The sequence below is a fragment of the Musca autumnalis genome, unplaced genomic scaffold (assembly GCF_047663935.1).
Source record: "Musca autumnalis isolate F117 unplaced genomic scaffold, ASM4766393v1 scaffold_2, whole genome shotgun sequence".
Classification (NCBI taxonomy): Eukaryota; Metazoa; Arthropoda; class Insecta; order Diptera; family Muscidae; genus Musca; species Musca autumnalis.
In genome coordinates, this window is record NW_027411755.1 from 125,863,381 (window position 1) to 125,887,825 (window position 24,445).

Consider the following 24,445-nt stretch of genomic DNA (forward strand, 5'->3'; position numbering starts at 1 on the left):
ACCAAAACGTGGACCTGTGTCCACAACTTTTGTTATATAAGTTTATTGATACTTAAGAACTCTACATGTCAAATTATAGCTACATCGGTCTGAAAATGTAGCTAAAAACGTCAAAATACCGTAAATCGAGGGGCACCGTTATATGGGGGCTATACCAAAACGTGGACCGATATAGCCCATCATCGAACTTGACCTGCCTGCAAATAAAATACGCATTTTTCCAAAATTTCAGCGTTTTAACTCAATTTTTGTGGATGCTAGAGTGATTACCACAGACGGACGGACTGACATGCACAGATCGACTCAGAATTTTACCCTGATCAAGAATATATATACTTTATAGGGTCGCAAATGAGTATTTCAATGCGTTACAAACGGAAAAACAAACTTAATATACCCTCCATACTATGGTGGAGGGTATAAAAACAAAATCCACATATACATACAAACATTGGAATGTGTAAGATTTGTTTTATTTGAGAAAAAAAAATGTGTCAGTATTTTGAATCATTTTATTTAACTGATTTCTTCAAAATAATGAATGAAAGCGCCTTTAAAACGTGTCTATAAAATTTTTATTTTGGTTCGAGAATTTGTTGCATAAATTTGATTTAAGATTTTCGGTGTAATTCGCAAGTTTACGTTCTACTCGACAGCTACAAAGCAAGTGAGTGATTTTGACATTCTCTTTCTAAAAAAGACAGTCCTTTCGAAATGCATAAACCCAAATTTACATGGAAAAGTGTACGTTTAAGTGTTATTTCGTATGGATTGTCGGTCGCATAGATTTTCGTTTCGAATGTGTTTACATGAACAGAAAATGATTTTTTCCACTTCGGAAGCGCATGAAACCTTTCGGTCGACATACATAAACAGGCTGTAAATACCAAATATCAGCTACTTCCGGTGGATAAAGTGGATAAAACCTTCAAAACACCGAAAATCGTGTTTGTCCACTAGAAACTTTTAATACAAATTCAGTCAATGTGGTCGAGAAACTTTGGTAAAATCTTCAAAATACCAAAAATCGGGAGGTACCGTTGATTGCGTCTATATCAAAACGTGAACCTACGTCCGTAATTTTTATCGGGAAAGTTTTTGTCAAAATTCCGCAAATTTGGTCGATAAATTTATCTTAAATATTTACAATATCGAAAATTGGGAAGTACCGTTATATGGGGGCTATATCAAAACGTGGACCAGTGCTAACAATTCTCTGTAGGAATATTTCGCAGCCCTGGCAAAGACTAAATACCAAATACCAGCTATTTCGGTAGGATAATGTGGCTTATACTCTCAAAATATCGAAAATCGGGCGGTACCGTTCTATGGGTTTATATAAAAACGTTTACCGATGCTCATAAATTTTATCAGAAAAGTTGTTAGTCCACTGGGAACCCTCAATGAAAAATTCTGCCAATTTGGTAGAGTAACTTATGTAAAATCTTTAAAATACCGAAAATCGGTAGTACCGTTATATGAGGGCTATAACAAATTGTGGACCTATGTTCATAATTGTTTTCTTAAGTAAACAATGACAACAGTGTTTGCTATTTAATCTATTTTACTTCAATACATCTCGTGGTGGAGGGCACCGACGTAGCCCCTATGAGGTAATTTTTTAGACATTTTTAGTATATTTTGCTCACAAAACATCAAATTTTGTCCGTTGGAATGTTGCTAAAACCTTGAAAAACTCCTAGGGGAAAGTTTTGTACTCACAACAAAGTTCAAATACGAAATTTAAGCCATTTTGGTACCATAAAGAGGCTACAACTTTGAAAAAAAGTAAAACATGAATTACAGTTATATGGTAGCTATACCACACCTGGACATATAGCAACAAATTTCTGAGGGGAAGTTCAGCGCTCCCAACAACGACTAAATACTAAATTTCGGCCATTTCTGTAACAAAATGAGGCTAAACCCCTAAAAATACCAAAAATAGGGCGGTACAGTTCTATATCAAAACGTGGTAGTCCCAAGGAAGACCTAATACCAAATTTCAGCCATTTCGGTGTGACACTAAAACCTTCAAAAAACCGAAAATCCTGCGGTACCGTTCAATGGGGGCTATATCAAAACATGGACCAGTGCAGACTATTCCGTGTCTGAATATTTTACACCCCCAACGAAGACTAAGTGTCAAATTGCAATTTAAGCCGGATAATGTTACCAAAAACCTTAAAAATTACCAAAATCGGTTGGTACCGTTCTTTTGGGGTCATATGAAAACATGGACTTATACCGGCAATTTTTACAATAATGTATGCATTATCCCAATGGAAAAATTAGATTCAAAATGTTAGCCAATAAGGCTGGGTAATGTGGCAAAAATCTTCAAAATACCGAAGATCTTTAGATACTGTTAAATGGGAGCTATACCAAAAAAATAGATACATATATATAAACATTTAACAAATCGAACATTGGTGGCGCCGTTTTTTAGTGGGATAGCTAATACAATTTTGTTTTTTCAAAATAGTCTGGCTTAATCCCATTGGTGTTGTTTTATTATTTTAAAACAACTAATTTATTACTGGAAAAGGTTGGCATTGTTCCCCAAGGTGTAAGGCAGTCTGACAAAATAGTCTGACTTAATCCCATTGTTGTTGTTTTATTATTTTAAAACTCTTTGTTCACCTTTATACTTCGAGCTGACGGTTGATGTTTGGGTATAAAAAGATTCTTGTTGAAGAAGTTATTGAAAAATAACTTCGGTGCAGAATATCCACAAACAAGAAACAAGGGAACTGATGGGATCCAGTGGCGTGGATCGAATCTAGTCTTCCCTGCCTTACCCTTGGCGAACAATGCCAACCTTTTTCCACTAATAAATTAGTTGTTTTAAAATAATAAAACAACAACAATGGGATTAAGCCAGACTATTTTGAAAAAACAAAATCATTTGACAAATATATCATTAAATGATCGATAAACTTACAATAAAACATCGACTTTTATTTTCTGCATGCTAGATCTGAATTTTTCCCACTATGTGCTGCAGTGTCAGAATATGTTAGTTATCCATGACTCAAACAATTACACACAGTGTATTACTAGCCCATCAGTTTAGCCATATCAGTATCAGTGTTTTCTAGAGTCTGAAAGTGGCACATGTTGTATGATATTATTCTTCTCTTTATTTCAAAACTGATGCAATTTGTTTTATTTATGGCGGTGCAAAAGTTGCCTAACCTGAAATTTTAACTTTTCAACATCCCCCATTGGCCGAAGTTTACTGAACGTTCTTCAGATTTTCCTCCCACTGTATTCCCTTACCAAACAAAAAACGATAACAACAACAATCAAAATATCGCACCCAAACCAAAGCATACCAAACCATAATCATCGCCGTTCAAGAATATTTCGAATTCGAAATTTCCGTGTCTTCGAGCGAATGCCATGACAAAAGAAAACCCCAAATAAAAGTGGAACAAAATGTGAAAAATTCATTCATTTCTACTTGCCCTCCTGGCAGACGTTATTTGACAGAGCAAGTGGTGGCAGTGGTAGTGCGAAAAAACGACAAAATAAGACAAACAACGATACCAGAAAAATACATACCTCGAAAAAATCAACTTTATTTTTGTTAAATATAGTGCATAAATGGCCAAAAGAAATAAATAGCCAAACATCTAAACGACCAACTAAATAAGTATTTTTTAATTTTTTGTGTGCAAACTTAAACAACAAAACGTTAAAATGAATTTTTCAACAAATTTTGCAAGTGAAATACGAAATTCTGAACCTCGAAAAAATTTTGTGACCTACAAAAAATAAAAAGTTACTAAATTCTACGAGGACCAAAGTGGAAAAACGTGATATCGAAATGTAAAAAATCATCAATTTTATTTTCTGTAAACAAACAATCGATTGATTACGGCCAGTATGAGATTGGAAAAAAAGGCCCACGAACAAAAAAATCCAATGAAATTCTTTATTTTTATGACGAGAACAACGAAGGCGAGGTGTGATGCATGGAATTTTCGATTACACATTTCGAGGCTGCTGCTGTTCTGTCTGCCTGACATCCGTGGCTGGCTCGCAAACTGGCTGGTGAATGAAAAATAGACCAGATGAGATGAACCACATAGGGAGTTGGCGCAGTGAGCAGCAACACACTCAGAGAATGTGTTTTAGAATATGTGACAGAGAAATAAACAAAAAATAATAATAATAGAAAAACGCTTAAAGTAAAATACAAGGCGAAAACAATGAAAACTAATTTAAAAAAATATTTGCAATGTTTTAAAACAATAACAACAACAAACATTCCAAACATTCGGGGAAATGACAAGGAAATTCCGGGAAAAGTGAAATAAAAACAAGTGGACAGACACACTTATGACAAAAACACCAAAACGTTTTAAAAAACATGAATAATACAAATACGTGGAATAATTTATTGCAATTTTTTTGCACAAAAAATGCCACATAGTAACAAAGGCAATATGTGACAAATTCAATTAAAAACACGTTAAAATGACGGGAAATTTGTATAGATTCCACTAAGAGAGAAATTAAAGTGAATGTGACTAAGTCCTGTAGGATAAAAAATTCATTCAGATCAAAAAAACAGATAATTCGGCTGTAAAACAAGGATAACACACAGCCTGAAAATACCAAAATATGTTGGGTACCGAATAAATGTTGCTTGGTGCCGCTCGACAATGCCGAGGTGTACACTAAAACCTGGGCCCATGTAAAGCCACATTCAAATAAACTGAACAAAATTAGTGTTTTTTTTTTTGGAATTTTACTCTGTTCTCAGTATTTTATGTATATACAGTCGAAATCGCCTATAACGTCAGTCAAGGGACCGATGAAATTCGGACGATATTAATAAAATGATGTGACTTCGACTGTACTTTGAGGAGTTCATATTGATTATTTGCAGGAAATGCAATTCCTTGGAATTTTGTAATTCTTCAATATCACGAAAAATGACGTTGAAATCTCATTCGGTTAAGATGCCTCGACATTTCGTTATTCAGTAAAATATTGTTCAATATTGTAAAATATTAACTTTATATTCATTTCAAAACCGAGTCCAATGGACGCAATGTGAGTTGATCCATCGCTGTTTACTGCAGAACTCATTTTGCCAGACATTTTCTTCTTATCTACACCCTACATCACAATGTACATTTGTATGTATACCATTACATTCCGAGTCGATTTATGCATGTCGATATGTCCGCCTGCAGAGGTATTTTTGTAATCAAAGTACAGGTCGCATTTACTATCCTATCCTGGTGAAAATAGAGAATGGTCATTTTGTGTCCAAAGGACGAACGCTATATTATTTTTTTTTTTTTTTTGATAATCGGTTCACATTTGGATATACCTAGGTTCCATCTATATTGATGCACCAACAATTTTGATGGAAATGTGACGGAGTTTGGTCTAGAAGTAATCTCGTTTGTACATATTTGTACAGTGGTATAGGGTATCATAGTCGGCCCAAACCTACTTCGATCCTACCCTTACTGGTATTTTTTGCTACACGGAACTCTGTCACTTTATCTGAATCCTCATTTGTTATTGAAGCGGCTCGAATAGGTTCTTTCTTAAAAGTTCTTGAATTCGGGCAGTGTCGTTATAGGGGGGCTATATTATTATAAGTCCACAATATTAGGCGGAAAAGTTTTTTGAAAGCCAAAAACCATCTGTAGTGCGATTTTCTAACTTATTTTTTGAGTTACCGAAAAAATCGGTAAAACTAAAAAGCAAAATTATGAATGAAATGTTAAAATAAAATTTGACGGCTTCTTTGCTATAGGTAGAACTTTACGACTAAATTTTTTAGTCGCTAACTTACCGACAAATATCGTTGATTACCGAAATTATAAGCATTTTAATTTGACCGATTTTTTCGTTAAATTAAAAAATGGATTAGAGAATCGCACTACTGATACGGCCATAAAACTTTAAACTTTTAAATCGAGCAGTAGCGGTCTATTTTTCCCAAACCAATACGTGGGCCTATATCCACATTTTTTGATGGTGAAAGGTTTTGAGACCACAGGGAAACCTAAATTCCAAATAACATCCGACTTGAGCCGAAAATATCGATAAAAACTTCAGAATATCCGAAATCGGTCAGTATCGTCATATGGGAGAATTTTTCTGACAACTAAGAACCCCTAATGCCAAACAACAGGTCTTAAAATATTGTTAACTATGTTTTTTCAAAATAGTCCGGCTTAATCCCATTGTTGTAGCCAAACAAATTGTATCAGCAATCCCAATAAAAAAAACGCAACCAATGTTCTATTGCTAACTACTAACTACAAACTACCTGAAATCGTGGGATACCGTTATATGGGGGTTATACCGTAACAATTTTTGTTAGATACGGTTTTTGGCCACTAGGAATTCTAAATGACAAATAGTAGCTATTTTGGTACGAAAATGTTTATAAAAACGTCATAATTCAGAAATTGGGCGGTACGATTATATGGGGGCTATACCAAAACATGTTCATATGTCCACAATTATCAGTAGATAAGTTTTCTTTCCACTTCTAATCGTAAATGCCAAATTATAGCTACTTCGGTTTGAAAAATAATCCAAAATTCTCAAAATACCGAAAATCGTAAGGTACCAACCGTTATATCGGGACTAATATCCTCACAATACGCAAAATCTGGAGGTACCGTTATATTTGGGGCTATACCAAAACGTGGGCCGATATAGCCCATCCTCGAACTTGACCCGCCTATGGAAAAAAGACAATCGGGTGCAAATACATAGCGCTCTAGCTTAATTTTTCTGGACACTAGAATAATTACAACAGAAGGACATTACAAGAATATATATGGGGATTTCTGAGTGAAATCGGACACATTTTCAAAAAGTGGTTTTTGATATCCCTTATTTTTGGCTGTGATGATGCTGCTCATCATTAATTTCAGTACATTTTCAGATTTTGATTGGCTAACGGTTCAAGAGATATTGCACTTTGAAAAAGTCGAATTCGTAAAACATGTATGCAAATTAATACTCATAACTTCTTTAATATTGGAAAAAAATTAATATTGGATTAAAATTTGAAAAAAAAAATGTTTTTTCTTGTATTTTGTGTTGTTTATCAGCTAATAGCTAATAAGCTAGCTAATGTCTAATATGCTAATAACAAATAGAACAAAATTTTATACAGTGGGCTTGGGTGCAATTTTCGCGATTTAATATTAAACAGTAAGAAAAGGATCAAAGTCGGGCGGGCCGGGTTTAGGAAACTAAATCCAAATATGGAAACTAAATCCAAATCTGAACTGATTTCAATATAATTTGGCACACTTATTTGTAGACCTCATTCCGTCACACATTCCAAATTTCATTGAAATCGGACATACATATATTGCGTGCTTGGTGCATCAAATACCTTAAATCGGCCGAAAATACATATGGGAGCTATATCCACATCTGAATCGATTTCGATATAATTTGGCACACTTATTTCTAGACCAAATTTCATTGAAATCGTACATACATACACGCAGAGAAAAAATATTTTTCGCTTTTGTTGGAACAAAAATATCTGTTTTGGTTCCAAAAATGTAATTGTTTTGTTCAAACATTGCAATCCAAATCCAAAAATACCATCTTTTGTTCCAAACATAGAAAACAAAAACAACTTTCGAATTTCCGCAATATTGTAAAAATCGTTAACAATACCGATTGTAGGAACTATCATAATCTAATTTTGTTTACAAAAAGTATTGTCAACCCAGAAAACCAGCACAGAAATTTTTAATTTGAGTGTATATACTTCTCATATACACTTTTCACATAACGTGGATATAAATGTCGCGTATAATATTGCAATCATTGATGAACACAATACATGGTTTGCTGCATTGGCTGACAACAAAGACAAACAAAAAGCCACAAGCACCCACCACAACATAAGGAATAATTAAACACCATAACAAACTCCGGTATAACACCAAACCTCAAAGCACAATGAAGATAGAAGAATGAAACAAAACAGAGTCAACAAAACAAATAAAAACAAATAAAAACAAGAGTCTCATTGTTGGTATACATACACACAAAAACAAAGATAAAGGCATCATGTCGTACAAACAAAACTCACCATAATTGTTTTTTTCAACACGGCATCGAATAGCGAGAGAAGAGAAAAAATTGTCGAAGAAAAGAGAGAACTATTGTCCAGTTGACAAAAACTATTTTTGTATTTAACAAAACCCAATTGTTGGAAGCACAATACTACATTTGGAATTTAACAATATCTTTACAATACATATTTTGCTCTTCGAATATTGTTGGATCAATCATATTTTTTTCTCTGCGTGTATATAGCGTGTTTGGTGCATCAAATACCTTAAATCGGCCGAAAATATATATGGTAGCTGTATCCAAATCTGAAGCGATCTTCACCAAAACAAATAGTGTTCTTCCGATGGCTAAAATATTATATTCCCCAATTTTCAGCTGAATCGGATAATAAATGCGACCTGTACGTTGCGAACGGGGCAGACGGACGGACATGCATAAATCAACTCAGAAATTGATACTATGTGGAAAAATTTTATTTTTCCAATTTTTTTAACGTTTTTCTTATTTTTATGGTTTGTTTATTATTATTTTTTTACCTTTTGTATATAGTTAGAACATATAAAAAACTCAAAAACACTCATTTTTTGATGCAAAATATGAAAAAAACTCAAATTTTTAATTTGAATGATTTTAATACATCGAAAAACTGAAAATACTGAAATATCTCAGAAAATATTTTGACCAGGAAACAACGATTCTGAACCACTGTGCGACGACTGTCGGTAAATTTGTCGTTATCTATTACAGAATTGCACTATTTTGTAGTAGGATGGTTTTTGATGTTGTACACTTCACCTATTTGTTTGATATTTTTTTCGCTTCAAATTATTAGTTGGCGAGAAAGCTTTCCGAGAAAATTTCAAAACTGGACCAATCGAAATTTATGTAATTTTCTCTCGTCTAGAACAGGGTTTCGGAGTCGGAGTCAAGCAAATTTTGCTGGAGTCGGAGTCGTGGAAAAAAGCTCGACTCCGACTACGCGTAAGAATTTGTTCTACATTTATCAAACATTTATAATAATTTAAATACAATCCTTTCAATCTATATGTGGATTACAAAATGCACATCGGAAAATTTTTTCGGTCAATTGATTGTTTAAAATACATCTTTCAGTAATGGTTTCATATCCCACATATTCTTGGGGAAGATTTAGTGGTCACCTCATAGAAGGCTCACTAGTCTTCTCTTGTTTTCTATTACAAGCCTTTAATGTCTTCTGTGAAAGGACCTGTTGGTCTTTTAAGATAGACCTTGTGGTTCTTTCAGAGATATCGTACTGAAGACCACCTGGACTTTTATAGAAGTGATACTGATCCTACTAAACTTCTTGCTGAATTTGTATGAGAATTGTTAGAATCTTCTTCAAGCTGATCGTCCTGAAAATTATTCTAAAGTACACCCTATTTGTATACTATGAAGAAATTTTGGCCTTTTGAAGGACTTTTGAAAACCCAAACGTCTTTTATAACAAAAGAGCCTGTGGTCATCTGTAAGAAGACCTACTTGACCTTTTGTCTGCCCTACTCGTATGCTAAGAGAAATCCTGATGTTCTTCGATGAGAAGAGATCAAATGAATTTCCCATTAAATGTAATGCCCAAATAAGGGGTGTAGGGTACATTTGTCAATGGATTTATGCTGAGAAAGTCGCAAATGTATGTTTTATAATAAAGTTATAATTTAAATTACCGAAAGGTTAACAAATCGACGTTAAATTGCGGGCATTACCTCTGTAGGATGGTGGATCATTTCTGATTGTCTGTTTGGCCTAGTCGAATTTACCGTTGACTTTACTTGATTTCTTTTTGAGGTGGTAAACAAAGAACACTCCGCTAAAGATACTAATTTTGTCATTCCGTTTGTAAAAAACTGAAATATTCAACAGAGTCTTTATAAACTACAAAGATGTTTGTCTATCCATCCATCAGTTTGTTGAAAACAGGAGAAAGCTCGCATCATTTAATATGGAGTCATATAAGTTGTTACAGAACTTTACATTACTTTTAAGATGTTTGGTATTCATAATGTGTTATATCGGTCCACGTTTCGATGTAACCTCATAGAAAGGTACTGACTGATTTTCGGCATTTTAAGAGATTTGACCACATTATCGATCGGAAATACTTTAAATTTTTTAAATAGTCTAGGTATAGGTTTACGATTTAATATAATAAAATATAACGATACGGTCCGATTTTAAGTATTTCGCAGGTTTTTTGTCACATTACACTGTGCAACACGTCATCTTTAAGAACCGTTCCTAGAAAGTTCAGATATTCTAAAAAGTTACTGAGACCTTAGGAGCATTTTTGTAGTTGATTGTTTTTTTTTTTTTTTTTTTTTGAATTTTGATCGGTTAAGTTTCCATGTACGGACCAGGACCCGAGAAAAAAATAATAAAATAGTAATTGGTTATTTTTATTTTGCTTTTAATCATCATGAAACCTTTCTACAGACCAAAGCCCCAGAAAAGGAATTTGACCTCGGCGTTTGTGACCTTAAAGATGAAGAGAAACAAATTTGTCTCCCAGAATAAATTAAAAATTATCCGTTTTGACATCAAGGCTTTATGTCTTTTGGGGCCCATAACCGCGAATGTACATATGATGAGGAAATACGCCGGGACACATGTCTTCTTTTTTGGTCTTCTATCACGCTGCGGTGTTAGAGTATGGTTAATTTTCCATGACTCAACAAATTACAAACAGTACTATCGGACAACAATTACGGTAATATGGTATTTCGGGTCTCATTGAGTACATAAATAAAATTCGGAAACTTGTAGATATACTCGTAGGTCTTTGTTTCGACAGAAAAAAACCTAATAACGTTACCGTCCGATTTTTGTTATTTTGAAGGGTTTTCTATAATTTCATACTGATGTGGGTGTTACTTTGTATTTCAGATTCCCAACAGGTAAAAAAATCTACAGGAAGAACACGAACAATATAGGTCCATGTTTTGGTGTACCTCCCGATGTTACGTATCTTGAAGGTTTCACACTTGAATGTCTGTAACTTGGATTTTGTATTATCACTTGGTAGATATCAGCGTGGCAAATCTAACTAATTAGTAAAAAAAAAATTGGACTGGAGTCGGAGTTTAACCAAAAATGGCTCGACTCCGAAGCCCTGGTCTAGAATAAGATTTATTTTTCTAAACATACTGATATGTATTACTTCTATTGGACTTATGGTGGCATATATCAATTCAATTTGTGCTAAAGAATTTTTTTGCCACTTGTTAATTATTTTGTCACATATTACTTAAATCATGAAAGCTAAGAGATCTATTAAATATTTCTGCCACGAAGATTCAGTAATCTATTGTTTGGGATTTTAATGAAAATTCCATGCATCACACATCTTCTTAACGCATCGAAAGTACAACAACCGGAAACGGCGAAAATAATAAAAAACTCATCGTTTCATTAAATTTACAACAACAAATTAAAAATACAACTTAAAGTGAATACAGGCCCACTGTAGTATAAAAAAAGGAAAACAACCAAAATATACACCAAACGAAAACAGCTGATTGTGCAAAAACATTAAACGAGAGAAAAATTCACAGTATTTCCATTCTTCTAGTGGGAAAATACTATTCGAGAGAGTGAGAGAAAAAAAATAGAAAAATTAAAGAAAATTGCATCGAATAGAGAGCAAAACTAAAAACAACCTGCCAATATTAAATGAGAAACAATAACGAACGAAAACAATAAGCAAGCAATATAAAACACCCATTGCTCCGACCAAAAAGAGACTACGTTTGTCAGTCGTTTTTTTACTTTCTCCCGTGTTGGCAGCTGGTGAAAATTTTCAAGAAAACATGAAAATTTATTTTAAATTTCTTTTTTTGTTATTCAAAACGGTGCGTGAGTGAGTGAGAAACAAAAACAACTACTTGTTTTGCAAAGAGCCCTCCAATAACAACAACAAAGAAAATACTTACAAACAAAAAACAAAACAACATATATAAGACAACAGACTAAGTGTCAGCAGAAGTATCTCTACATATTAACAGAGAGTCATCCACTAGTATATGTGTATGAATTTTGAAGCATTCGTAGGTGTGTTTGTGTGCGTGTAATTTCACTTAGATAATCTGAATCATAACACACAACAACTGACAATAGAGGCAGCGGCAGCATCATCATCTAAACATCTGAACTGGCCGTCAAACACAATACAAGGCATAAAATATATAAGAAATTTACCAAATTCCTTCACCTACGTCATGGCAAAGTGAAACGCTTCTCCCCCTCCCATTCATCATTAGCCGCCTCTAATTCAACGACCACAACACAACTAACCCCAGCAACAACAACACCTCGAAAAAGTCCCACAGAGCTACGACAGTGTACGTCAACAACACCACCACCATTCACTTTTAACGACGACTACAACACCGTCACCAATATGTCACAAGCCGACGAAAATCCACGAGCCTCCACTTCCAGAGATGCAGCAGCGCTCGCTACAATACCGAATGGCAATGGCAAGGTGAACAGCACCAGGGGCAGTATCACAAGTGCCAGTGCCGTCGAGTCGAGAAAAGCATCACCCCAAAAACAACGTCGATCCAAGTCCTCACCACGTCATGCCGTCACTGAACCCAAACAGCCGCGACGATCACTGCTCTCCATACCGAGTACCCTGAAATTGAGTATGCTGAACAGTGGCCTGCTGTCGTTTGAGAAAATCAAATTGGAGGCCCGAGATGAAAACAACTCCCTATCGAAGACAATGCCCGTCCACCCCATTGACACCCAGCAGTTCATAAAAATGTGTGAACTACGTCGAAAATTTCCCGTCCTCTATAAATTGGAATTTCAAACGGCTTCCAAATCCGAAAATAACACCTGTCGTTATGCCATGAAGAAGGCAAATCATGGCAAGAATCAAAATCCCAAATGCATTCCCTACGATTACAATCGGGTGGTGCTCAAGAAGGTCGAAGGCGAACCCGATTCAGATTATGTGAATGCCTCCTATGTCGATAGTCTACTGAAACCCAATGCCTACATTGTTACCCAAGGTCCAGTGGAGGATACGGTGAATGCATTTTGGCGTATGGTGTGGCAGGAGAACGTCAGTGCCATCATTATGTTGACAAAGACATTTGATTTTGCCAAGGTAATGTGTGTCCAATACTGGCCGCCAAATCGTGAGGTCCACGAAACCTATGGTGACATCAACATCAGCATCATCAGAGAGGAGCAATTGGCCAATTTCCACATACGCACCTTCCGCCTCTATAAGGTCAATGAGGCGAATCCATCAGAAATTGTAGAGGACCGTCTTCTTCTGCAATTTCACTACACGGAGTGGTATTCACACTGTTGTCCCTTTTCGAATTCTCTGCTGGAATTTCGTCGTCGAGTCCGCCTGGTGGTTGGCAGCACCATAAAAGACAAAGATTCACGTGGGCCCATGTTGGTACATTGTGGCGATGGTGGTGGCCGTTCTGGTGTATTCGTATCAATCGATGCCAATCTGGAGCTGCACGAAGAGGAAGAGTGTTTCAACATCTATGGCTATCAAAAGAAGCTGAGACTGTCCCGCAAAGGCTTGGTGGAGAATGTCGACCAATACAAATTCATCTATGACACGCTGGAGGAACATATTGTCTGTGGTAAAACATGGTTTCCCGTTTCCGAACTCTCCGATCGCCTAAAGGCCAAAGCTAGACGCAATTCACAAACCAAAATGAACGAATATCAAATGGAATACGATAAAATCTGCAAGCAGACTCCACGCTTCACCATTGGCGATTGTGCTGGTGGTCATCGAGCCGACAATCGTGAAAAGAATCGTGACGTCTTGTGTGTACCGCCAGACAACTTCCGTCCCTATCTGACATCGTTTCAGGGTAATGCCTTTACAGATTACATCAATGCCGTCTACGTCGATGGCTATACAAAGCCACGTGAATATATTGTCACCGAATGGCCCATGAAACACACTTTGGGTGAGTTTTGGTCCCTGGTTTACGATACCGAATGCTCCGCGGTGGTGGTATTGTGTCAACCCCCCTCTAATTCCCAAACCTTTCCCTCATTTTGGCCCAACAAATCCAAAATGGAGAAGTACGGTCCCGTCTTCTCTGTACACTATTCCGCTGCACGCAGTTACACCAACATCAAACAATGGGAATTCAAAATTAACAAAAAGATCGTATCATTGACCGAAATGATGGCCGGCGTTAAGGCACCAACACGCACTGTACAGCTATTCCAATTGACGTGTTGGCCCATGGGTCATAAAGTGCCCACATCGACCAATTCGCTGGTCTATCTGATGAATATGGTTGAGTTGTGGCGCGCCAAAACAGATTATGGCCCAGTATGTGTTGTATCACCCGATGGTCGTAGCCGTTGCGGCGTGTACTGTGCCGCTAATGCTTGTATCGAACAGGTCATACAACATGGTGAAGTGGATGTTTTTCAGGCTGTCAAGACGGTAAGACGCAATCGTCCGCATCTAGTAGAGAATATGACCGAATACAAATACTGTTATGACTTAGTGTTGCATTATGTTTTACATTTTCTAAACAAAAACGATTAAACTGCGCAGATATTTTTTCCAGGAGTTTGTATGGAGGATTTCAAAAGATATTGAAAAAGCAAACAAAAAACACAGAAGAAAAAAAACGAAAAAGCAAAGAGGAAAAGAACTAAACGATGAATATGTTAAAGTTCGAAATAGGGGAAAATATTTACGATTTCTGAAAGAAGGAATACAATTTTTCCTAAAGGATATTATGAGAAAAAATTAGATAAAGCGGTTTATTAAAGGTTTAAAATTGTTTGTTTTTAGGACAAATTAACTGATAAACTAATTGCAGAATTTAATATAGGTTTCCTCCGGACATTGGGTCATATTGCCCCAAGGAGTAAGGAGTTCCATTTATGTCAGTTAGTATAGAATAACAGTTAACTTATATGTTAGACACCTACGTTAAAAGCCTTTTATTTCTAGACAGGATAAATAGCTTAAAAAAACTAAAAATCTTGGCCTTCGAGTACATCAGTTAATAGTTGCTGAATCACGAGTAGCAGTTTTCCCTTCATCTAGAATATTTTCATAATATGTACATCACACAGTATTTCAGAATCTTAAGTGGGAAACCAAATCATTATGAAGTTCAGTGATAATATTCAATTGCATTTTCACCTGCAAAGGAATAATGGAAATACTTTCTCTCATTAAACGTTGATTTCCTTATTGGAACAAATGTTGAAACCAATATATCCCTTGGAATTTATGTATCGTGAGATCGGCGTGGCCTTTAATTAATTTCTAAGTCTATAAGCACTAGGTTTTAATGTGGATTTTACACAGGTCGAGATCCAATGTATTAAAAAAGTTTCATGTTTAAAGGACTAATTTTAGTTCAACTCAATAGTTCGCGTTGTTGATAACGTAGTTCCATCCGTTCACTCTGCCGCTCTTTTCCTTTCTCCTTTGTTCTTAAAAACACATTTGTTAATTTCGTTAAAATGGCTGACTTTTTAATAATTTTGGAAGAATAACAAAGTTTTTGTTATCGTATGAAATTATTACGTTAATTCCCATAGTGTATTCATTCAGACCTAGTTCCGTCTGTACTTCCAGTGAATAGTTCAATTCGTGATATCCTCATCATTTTAGATAGTTCTTAGCCTTTGTTCTCAAGATTTATTTTTAATTTATGAGGCCGTAACGCTATCTCTGTTAAATTACACTGATCAACACGACTTTCGTTTTGTACTCAATAGCTCAGGGCCTTATTTTACGATTTTACCCCGATTTTCGTTATCCTTGGCCGCAAAAATATTTTTGCGTATTTTTTAAACTTGAATTTGGTAAGAAGATGCCGTGAGTTCAATCCAAAGAGTTTTGCTGTATTCATCGTGAATATACAAACTTTTTAATTTTGTTGACCAGTGTTATGTTATGTCAAGATAATTTCGAAATTTTGCCAATCATAAACACTGCATTTGTTCGTAACACCCAAATTACCTTATGTATATTGGGTTTTTCATAAGTAATGTTGCACTGTGTTCAACAAGCAATACAGCAGGTTCAATAGCCTTGAAAACAAGTAAAAAGTTGTTAAATTCGGCCTTCTGAACTTTTTTGACAATTTTTAGAAGGGTACTGACTACTGAAAACCCAAGGTACTAAACAAGAACTGATTCTGTTTAAATTTAAAGTGTTACCTCTTATAGGGGCTTTACCAAATCGTGGACCTATATTTACACTTCTTATACCCTCCACCTTTAGGCTAAAAAGGGTATATACACTTTGATACAACCAAAAATGTGCCTAATCGACATAATGTTTTGTTTTTGACCCTATGTATGATTGGATGAAATTTGTTTCAGACAACTTGGCGGCGATTTAGCTATGTCCGTCCGTCTGTCTGACTGGCTGGTGCGCACGATAACCCTCGAACGGAACCGATTCGAACCAAATTTTGCACTTCGTAATATTATACCCCAACTTAGTTCAAGTTCGAAGATGCGCCTTTGGGTACCTGCTCCACAAAAGTACAAATTTTTTCTGTAAAATGGTGTGAACGATAACTCTCGAAGGGAGCAATCGATTTGGTCCAAACTTTGCACATCTTAAAATTTCTACCAGACATAGATGAGGTTTCGATATGGAATCTATCATTCCACTCCTTCGGGTACCACCTACACAAAATTTCGGAAAAGTGCAGTTTAAAACCTCCTCTCGAATCTCTTTAAATTTTGCTGTAACAATTTGTACTCGCTGCCCCCATTACGACCGTAGAAGTTTTTTTAGGGGTAAGTCCATACTCCCTAAGAAAATGGTCTGGAAGCTGCAAAAACCCCCTGTGTGGTGGCTGGAGCGGACGATAATTCTCGAAAACTTTGTTTATGTTCGAAGATGAGCTATATCGGTCCACTCCTTAAGGTACATCCCCCACAAAAGTTCGAAAATGTTTGGAAAAATGGGGCGCACGATAAAATTCGAAGGCAGTAAACGAGTTGGTCCATACTTTGCACATTATAATATCTCTACGATACATAGATGAGGTTCGAATAATCTATATAGGTTCACTCCTTCGGGTAAGTGCCACACAAAATTTCGGAAAAGTGCAGTTAAAGACCTCCTCTCAAACCTCTTTGATTTTTGCTGCAACAATTTGTATTCGCTGCCTCATTATGACCATACTTTCTGAGTAAATGGCCCGAAAGCTGTAAAGAGGCCCTATGGCACCATGTGTAGTGGCTGGGGAGTACGAAAACTATCGAACGGATCAGCCGATTCGGTTCTTCGTAATATCTTAAACCTATCTTAAGTTCAAATATTAGGCATATCAGTCCACTCCTTCAGGTATGGTGGGGCGCACGATAACTCTTGAAGTTGGTCCATACTTTGCACATCGCAATATCTCTACGAAACATAGATCCAGTTCGAATATCATCTATATAGGTCCACTGCTTCGCGTACCTCCCACACAAAATATCGGAAAAGTAAAAATTACAACCTCCTCTCGAATCCGTTTCATTTTTGTTGTCACAATTTATATTCACGGTACAAGTTTTTTCAGGGGCAATTCCATACTTCCTGAGAAAATGGCCCAAAAGCTGTAAATACCACTATGGCACCATGTATAGTGGCTGGGGTGCATCATAAATTTCGAACGGATCAGCCGATTCGGTGGAAAATTTAGGCTTCGTAATATTTAGTCCAAATTTAGTTTAAGTTCGAAAATGGTCCATATCTGTATTCTCCTTAGGGTAACTCCTCCACAACGTTCAACATTATGTTTAAAGCAGTTGAGGATCTGTTGGAACATCCGTTGGAAATTTATACCGAAGCAACTTTACAGCGATATTATGTTTTTTTTTTTGTGCGCAAGTGCACACATCCTGACGCAGTTTTCCAAAAGCTCTAAGGTATACGATGATCAACTGAAATGACTGGAGGACGCGATGTCTTTCGAACAGAAATGACTTCCAGATATAAGATCCACTTCCAAACTAGTAACTCCTGAAGTTCATATGTCAAACAAGGCCGCAACATTCAGAAAACCCTCCAAATACATAATTTTTAAGTAAGAGGATCTTGATTGTGTTGCCCCTTTCGATTTGGCCGACTGATACTTTTTTACTTGTTGTAGAGACTCACAAATACAAAATAACATCTGTATTGGTTATTATAAATGATATGAGAAAACCGAACTCAGATTTCACTTGTAACAACTGCTGCGATTAACGCGAACACCAGTTTTTTCGTACCCCATGGTGCTCTCAACACCGAATCGGATACAATTGCTGAGTTTCAAAACTAAAAAGTTTCTATAATTTTTGCCACTTTTACACATCTTTCCCAGAAAGTTCTTTAAACAAAAGTTGCACCGGAAAGCGCCACGAATTTGGGCGAGCAAAAATGTGTAACATGTTTGCTAGTTTCTGATTGGCTGTTACGCTGATTTTGACATTTCTTCCAGTTATTTTAACATTTCTACCGTTCGTTTCTTTACTCTTTGCACAATTTTAATGTGGTAGAAAGTTTTGACTGTTCACACTCTTACAACCATTAACAAAAGTATGCCAACGGAGCAAATGCGTCCATCAAAGCCCCAACAAGAAGTATCGATTCCTTTCCACGACTTAAAACTCCTTCCTTTCTATGGATAAAGCTCCCGGTTGATAATGAAACTCAACATAAGAGGCAAAACTCTACCCACGATTTGGGAATGAACCACAACCACTGCGGTGGCTCCCAATAGGGACATGTCCCACACTCTTAAGCTAGATCTTCGAAATCTAGTGGGCTCCTGACACTAGAATATATTCTTTGCTCAGCTGTTGTAGTATAAAAACTACTACCAGTTGAACTCCAAATAATTGGTAACACGAATTCGTAACCAAAGACTACTACCAGTTGGACTCAAGGAGCCCGGGACTCACAGAATATTGCCTCTGTCCGGTTTGGAAGCCAAAGTGCAGGACAGGTGGACCAGAACATTTTGGGACCGTCAAATATATTTTTGTCGACAAATTTGTGGCATTTTAAATTTAATTTTCAAACTCAAACCCCCTCTTGTATGCTGTGTGTCTGGGTCCGACTTCCAGGCTGGAAAACATCAAAAATTTTCAATGGAGTCAAAAACCCATAAGCGTAGTGTAGGCAGTGTCAATGTTCTTCAGTTCTTGCCCCTAGGACTTAAATCTATAATCGGGTTGCTCAATTTGGTGTGATAGAAGTCTGCCCCTTTTCTTACAGAGATATTCGGGGATACGTTTTTTTATTTTTCTCGATGTGTTATAGTATTTTGCTCACGGTGAATATCTAATTTCATGGAGATTTGTTAGTTTTAAAGCGACAGTGATATAGCCCAATTTTGTCCTCTATAATAATTGTTCCACAAACATCCCAGACGGGACAAGGGCGTCTTCTCTCATATCAATGAGTGCAGCCCGATTTATATTAGCACAATGATATGGGACCTACCGTTTATCGCCGGAACGGTGTGTCTTAATACATCACTTGTAGAGAAGTTTTACATGGCTGAAATACCCAGGAAAAGTTGCCTACATTACTTAAGAATACTTTTCCACCCTTGAAAATTTGATGTTGCCAGGCCGGGGAATCGCACCTACCACCTTCAGTAGGCATTAGGGTTATGACTTTTTGACCTTTTTTCTCAAAAATGATTTCCTGTTGCGGCAATTAATTAACTTTTGCCTATTATTTGCTAAAATAACGTTTATTCTATTTAAGTAAAAAGTGAATTTAAACAGAAATTAGGTATTTCAATATGGCAATACTGTAAAAGAGAGCCCATATTCATGTAAGGGAGAGAGCATGTTCATGCTCTGAGACAAAATTTACATAGAAAACAACAACAAAACAGTTGTTTACCAGCAATCAGCTGTTTCGTAATGCAGAAACTGTCGTCTGTCACGGTAAAACTAAATGCAGTTCTTAATGCAAATTAACGCTGCCGACTGTCTAGGGTAATAGTGACTTCAAAAGTTTGTAAAAAAGCTCATATAGAAAATGTTTAAAGTGTCTTTGGGCGTAAGCTTTTTTAATGAATCGCCTTATAATTAAGATTTTATTTAACCTTAGGTTAACACTCGTCAAAATATGATACAGGGATACAAAGTTGTAAAAACGTAATAACCCTAGTGTGCATACTATTGCACCACGTTGGCACCCATGGTAGATTTTATGTTCTCTATAGTAGATTTTATCTTTACAACATTGTACTGTCTCCAGTATTCAATTCTTTTACCAGATTATAACATTCAGTTAATGGATCCGTACCTCATAGATATTACTGTTTTAGTTACGCATATGCTGACCCATGTACTGTGTACTGTGATATTGGGCTGAAATGATATTGCAGTAAAGTGGCGCTTTAATAGTAATGATGTTTGAATGTATGTATTTATTTGGTGTATTACAATCCTTAAATGTAATCACCAAATGTTTCTTTTTGGCAAAGGACATCCTAAGGACATCAATTTCTCATTTACATAGCTTAAAATTTGAAACTTCGTTTTGATACATTTTATAGAGTCCTTTTCAGGGTCGAGTTTCTGGGTGCAAAATATCTTATACAGATTCTGAAATACTGTGTTAGCAAAAGCAAAAAAAAAAACATAATTATTTAGAAAGATTTTAGGGAAGATTTTATAAATTATACAGATTGCAATTGTCAGTTGTCAGTTTGAATTTTATTTAAATTATTTCGCAGGACAAATTATCTTTAATTAACTATTAGTTTGTGGTTATCAGAAATAATCTACACTGTAATATACAACAAAAACAATTATTTTCGTTTATTTATTGGACGTACACTTAATGGACAGCTTAGTAATGCTTTCAAGCTAAAACAACAACAATAGCAAAAACAACAAAAATAAATAATTTCGATAGTGCTGAAAAACTAATAATAAATGTTTTTAGATCAAGTTATAGAACAAGCCTAAGCGACTTCTGTGTATAATAAAAAAATGCTTGCCAGCTGTCAACAGCACTGTGCAACAACGAAATATGAAGATCATGATTTAATGGAATGGAACAAATTTTGGAAAAAAATTGGCTATAATTTAAATATAATTTTTTAATATAATTTGTGTATACATAACAAAGTTAAATTTTTGAAGTTCCAAAAATCGCAAATGTTGCACTGTGCCAAAAAGCCTTTAATGTCTTGGTGTAAATATTTATTTTAATTTATAATCATTAAGTCTAAGAAACATGGATTATATTAATTCGGCTTACATATTAATTATTGCATTGGCTTTCTTTTTAATATATTAGAGAAAAATGTGGATACAGACAACCAAGTATAAAATTTCAGAGCGACATATGTTCATATATCAGGTTGCCACGTTTTAACGTAATTTTTTCATAAGATATAGTTGTCCGTGCAAAAAAAATCCAAAGATTATCCGTGATTGCTGTGTTACGATGACACCCTGTTTATGAATGTTAATAGGATTAGCATACTTTAGGGCGCCAATTTAGAAATACAAAATTAAAGTTATTACTATGGACCAGACTATCGGTTTGTCTAGAGTGATTTCATTGAAAAATTTTCATCAAATTGCGCGTCCCTAGATCGAGTTGCATACTAAAATAAGTTTATGAAATTGCTTTAGTTGGGAACTCGTTCTAAGAACGCCTAATTTCATGAAATTTTTTCAATGAAGTCACTCTAGTGTATGCAGGGACTTTGAGGGAAAGGCAAAATCTTGAAAACTTTTATTTCATGACATAATTTTACGAAATTGCTTTAGTGGGGAACTCGTTCTAAGAGCGCCTAATTTCATGAAATTTTTTCAATGAAGTCGGTCAGTGGGCCGGGATTTTGAAGGAAAGGCAAAATCTTGGAAACTTTTATTTCATGACATAACTTTACGAAATTGCTTTAGTGGGGAACTCGATGTAAGAACGCCTAATTTCATGAAATTTTTTCAATGAAGTCACTCTAGTGTATGCAGGGACTTTGAGGGAAAGGCAAAATCTTGAAAACATTTATTTCATGACATAATTTTACGAAATTTCTTTAGTGGGGAACTCGTTCTAAGAACGCCTAATTTCATGAAATTCAAGCAAAAAGTTGGACTCAGCATTGTATTCCAGAGCAGTTTCCAGTTCATTGAATATGAAATTGGCGGTTAAAAACGCCTGAAATCGTTATTTTTACAGAATGTTGTAATGAAATCGTAACAACATATCCTAACTCCATCTATTGACAAATGTTAACGAATGAGTTTTCCAATATTAATGTATTTACATCTTTGTGAAATTTTTTCAATGAAGTCACTCTGGTGTTGGCTGGGACTTTGAAGGAAAGGCAAAATCTTGGCAACTTTTATTTCATGAATTAATAAAATGGCTTCACCGCTGAAAAAAAAATGAAAACGTCATACGAAACGAGAAATAAAATCACAAAATATATCATCTTTAAAAAAAATAATGACCACTTTTAGATGAATTAAATTCTCAGGGAAAGAAAATTGGCCAAATCTGCCTATTATTCGCAGTACATCTGTACTTGTGGCTCCTTTTACAAAAATTAAAAAAAAATATATATTTCTAGAAGATGAATTTGAAGTCTAGTTAAGAAATGTCCATGTTTCTTAGCCTTAACGTACCAAAGACAAAATACAACCAAAAAGGCACATCCACAACGCCTTGTAGATTCATTCAAATACTCTCGCTTTACGAATCGTCATTTTTTTAATTGTCTACTTGAAATCCTCTAATACCCCTTTTCGGATATCAGCTTATCATTTAACTCAATAATTGATTCAGATTAAACGCTATAACATCCAAAAATACGGGTATAATCTGAAACAATAACAATTGCACACCCCTCCGCCTGCTTGCCAATCAGTTAAAACAAAAAACCACTAAGAAAAATATTTGCTGTATTTCAAACGTTTTTTGTTTGAGTTTGCAAAAAAAAACAACCAAGGGTTTCAAGTTTTTGCAAACTAAAATAATTATTAGCAATTTTATATAAATTATTTTTGGAGTAAATATATATACAAAAAGTAAAAAAAAATCACATAAACATGCCTACTTCCAAGAAGATTTCAAAACCACAACTTACAAAATGTAAAGCCATATATTATATGCCAAGAAAAAAATATAGACAATTTATTTTAGTATATTTATATAAATATTTATTGTTAACATAATGTTATTAATGTGATGAAGAACCATACAAAAATTAAAAAAAAAAACCCACACACACAGCAACAAAATGCCTTGGAATGTGTTTTTGAAACCTACCAACAATATTTATGTCAAAAACAAAAAATATATTTACTTAAATTTACAAAAAAAATATTTATATAAAAAGAAAAAATTATAACGATTTTAAATGTTTTATATGTATGTATGTGAATGATGTTATTTTATAAGGAAATATTTTTAAATAATATATTTTTTTTGAATTGTTAATTATTTTTTTCTAGATTTTAAATTAAATATAAGTTTTTATTATTGTTAAAAATCATTTTTGTAGACGGGTTTATACAGAAGAAATCCTAGATAATTTTGAGATTTGGAAATCGTAACAAAACCCTGTTAAGTTATTTCATAAACAATTTTTTAGCGTATTTAGCTAGAATTTACATTTATGTAGTTGAATTGATGAAACATTTAAATAAATACATATAACATTTTCATACATTACCCTCTTTTTCTTACCTTTCATTAATATCTTTGGATCCATTATTACTTCCTGGCAATTGATTTCTTTAGCTAATATCTTTCAAGTCCTCTCCTATATAATGACACTTTTAAGTGGTTTATCCTGCTTAAAACACGACCTGGCACGAGACATAATCATTTGTCCCTGGCATGTGGAGAACTGACGTCATATTCTAAGATACGTGAAATCATTCATACTCTGTACCAATTCGAGCACACAAAAATGAAGACTCATTGAATGGAAATCATAGAAGGAATTGTAATTAATACTGCATTTGTACGGCCGCACACCTGGATCAATATAAGGTATCAATTTTAAAACGCTAATGTAAGACAGACAACTTCAGTACAATGGAATCATGCAGCTGAAACCACTGACCATACCACTCACTGATTGCGAACAGAAGATTAATAAGGATTATAAGCAGTAAAATAAACTGTGATTCACCAGGTGAGAACCACTGAGACAGAAAAGGTATATTGCGGACATGGACAATAATAAAATAAAGTTGAGCACATTCTAAAGAAATTTCCTAAGAAAAAATTCGATGAAACAATTAAAGAACTCATATAGTGGAACTCATATATAAAACAGTCTAAAACTACATCAAAGTTATACTGGAATTGCAAGAAGAACTCAATATGAGGAACACAAAT

General features: G+C 35.1%; 2 protein-coding genes across 12 annotated transcripts in view; both read left to right on the top strand.

The window, feature by feature from the left end:
- The window catches only part of LOC141394564 (uncharacterized), a 523,342-nt gene that overhangs the window by 202,446 nt on the left and 296,451 nt on the right, over positions 1–24,445 (top strand). The window lies entirely within an intron of this gene.
- Positions 3,391–14,746, top strand: Ptp36E (protein tyrosine phosphatase 36E). 10 transcript variants are annotated; one of them, XM_073969175.1, is made up of 2 exons: positions 3,391–3,658; positions 11,556–14,746. In XM_073969175.1, exon 2 carries the CDS (start codon positions 12,506–12,508, stop codon positions 14,651–14,653), a length of 2,148 nt encoding a protein of 715 aa, XP_073825276.1. In that variant the 5' UTR covers positions 3,391–3,658; positions 11,556–12,505; the 3' UTR covers positions 14,654–14,746. The 10 variants fall into 10 exon arrangements, with proteins under 10 accessions (XP_073825276.1, XP_073825277.1, XP_073825275.1 ...); XM_073969176.1 differs by having other exon boundaries at positions 3,451–3,658; positions 11,565–14,746; XM_073969174.1 differs by having other exon boundaries at positions 3,457–3,834.